The 1,840-nt window shown below is 57.8% G+C and overlaps 1 protein-coding gene across 1 annotated transcript in view; it reads right to left on the minus strand.

The window, feature by feature from the left end:
* Window positions 1-87: 87 nt before the first annotated feature.
* Window positions 88-1,840, minus strand: part of DPF2 (D4, zinc and double PHD fingers family 2) — a gene marked incomplete at both ends in the record, with an annotated part of 4,471 nt that continues 2,718 nt past the window's right edge. Inside the window, one exon of the mRNA XM_010015217.1 lies at window positions 88-262. Within this exon, the coding sequence (XP_010013519.1) occupies window positions 88-262 (175 nt within the window). The remainder of the gene's footprint in view (window positions 263-1,840) is intronic.

A 1,840-nucleotide genomic window follows, 5' to 3' on the forward strand; every position in this document is an offset into this window, starting at 1 on the left:
TGGAGCAGCTCCTCCGGCAACATCCAAGCGCTTGGGGTGATGCCAAAGCTTTGGGATGGGGATGCCGCTCGCTCCCAGCACTGGCACCGGGGATTTGGCAGCTTTCCCTTGGGAAAGGGGGGGGATTTCTGCTCCTCGGATCGCTGGGAGACGGGAGTCGGGGGCTGGGAATCGTCCTTGTCGTCACCTTCCTCCTCAGCCAGGTGGGAATGAGCGTAGTGGTAGCTCAATCCCGGCCGGTTCTTGTACCGCTTCCCACAGACTAGGGATAGAACCGGGAAGAATCAGAGCAGAGCCCGGCATGGAGCGACATTCCCGCAGATCCCGAAGCATCCGGCACCCCCCGGTCCCGTCTCCGGGCTTTGAGAGCCGAAAGCTGCTCCCATTCAGCCCCAAAAGCACTTGGAAGGTATTAATATCCAGTTCGGAATTCCCTAAGGAAAGGGGTTGGGGGTGGAAGCTCCAGATCGGGGCTGGGGAAGCCTCCGCCACGCATCCCACTGGATTTCGTGGGTGTTCGGGAGCGAAGCCACACCAGGATCAATCCAAGTGGGAAAAACCTCATTGGAATGATGCATTTCCCACCCCAAACCCCATCTCCTAAAGCAGCTGGGAGGAATTCCAGGCTGTTTCCAAGGTGAAGAAAGGGGAAACTTCCAATTTTTGGGAATCCAAGGGAACATCCCGGCTCCACTCCCTCCGGGATCCACTCAGCTCCTCCAAACCTGCCCTGGGGAAACTGCACCAGGAACTGAGCACGTTCCGCCCCATTCCTTGCGGAACGAGCTTCCTTAGGGAAAGGTCTGAGCATCCATGGATTGGGAAGCACCTTCCTGGCCAGGGAATGGGCTCCTGGGTTACTAACACTGGTTTTCCAGGGGGTTTGGGGGGAACTGGGAGGCTCCAGGGACCCCCAAAGCCCAATTCCCAGCCTGGATACACTCAGGCAGGAAGAGCAGAGCCAGATCCGGCCTTCCAGAGCCGGCACGAGGATGGGATTGGGTTGAAATCCCTCTGGAAGACGCCAGAGGAGGATTTAGGGGCAGATTTAGCAATGGATTTCCCCACATCTTTCCATCAGGGCATCCGGGAAAACCAGGGAAAAGGTCACTTTGGGATGAGATTCCCTGAGCTTGGAGCTTTTCTGTAACATCCCAACCTTCCTGGATCCACTTCCAGGCTTGTTTGATGCTCCCCAACTAATTGGAAGCAGCCGGGAACGGGGCTGGAGCCCCATGGAAGCAGCAGCGTTGGATTTTGAGGATCGAATGCACAGCTATTCCCCTTGGGAATACTGCTGGATACTCGCTGTCTCCAGGGAAAACTCCGCATGGGCAGGTCTGGAATGCCGCGGGCCCAGCGGAGGGGGCCAAGAGCAGCCCAGAACCAGCAATTACAACCTTATTACATGGAATTCCAAGGCTCCGGAGCCGAGCCGGGGCACGGCCGGGTCAGGCCCCGGAGCAGCCACCCGGAGCTGGCAGGAGGCGGCTCCTTCCCAACCCCCTGCAGCTTAAAAGTGCCTCTTTTCCAAGCCCAAATCCAGCCAGGAATGCGAACACAAAGCGGGATCCTTCCAGCCTCTCCATGAGGAAAAGGAGCCACCGCCGCGGCCATTCCCACCTTTCCAAGCCCCCGTTATCCCGTTTGGGAGCTTCTTTTAAGTGGGAAAACGTGTTATTTTGGGCAAGAGAAGCAGCACTAAAGACGTTGGCGGCTCTTCAAAGGCCGCGGCGCATCCCGGGAGCCGGGATCTGGGAAGGCTGTTGTGGATACTCCATGTTTTCCCTCCCAGCCCCGCAGCAGGAGAGGGATTCATCTTTGTTTTCCCTCTCGTGCC

The sequence above is a fragment of the Nestor notabilis genome, unplaced genomic scaffold, assembly GCF_000696875.1.
Source record: "Nestor notabilis isolate BGI_N333 unplaced genomic scaffold, ASM69687v1 scaffold17535, whole genome shotgun sequence".
NCBI classification, from domain to species: Eukaryota; Metazoa; Chordata; class Aves; order Psittaciformes; family Psittacidae; genus Nestor; species Nestor notabilis.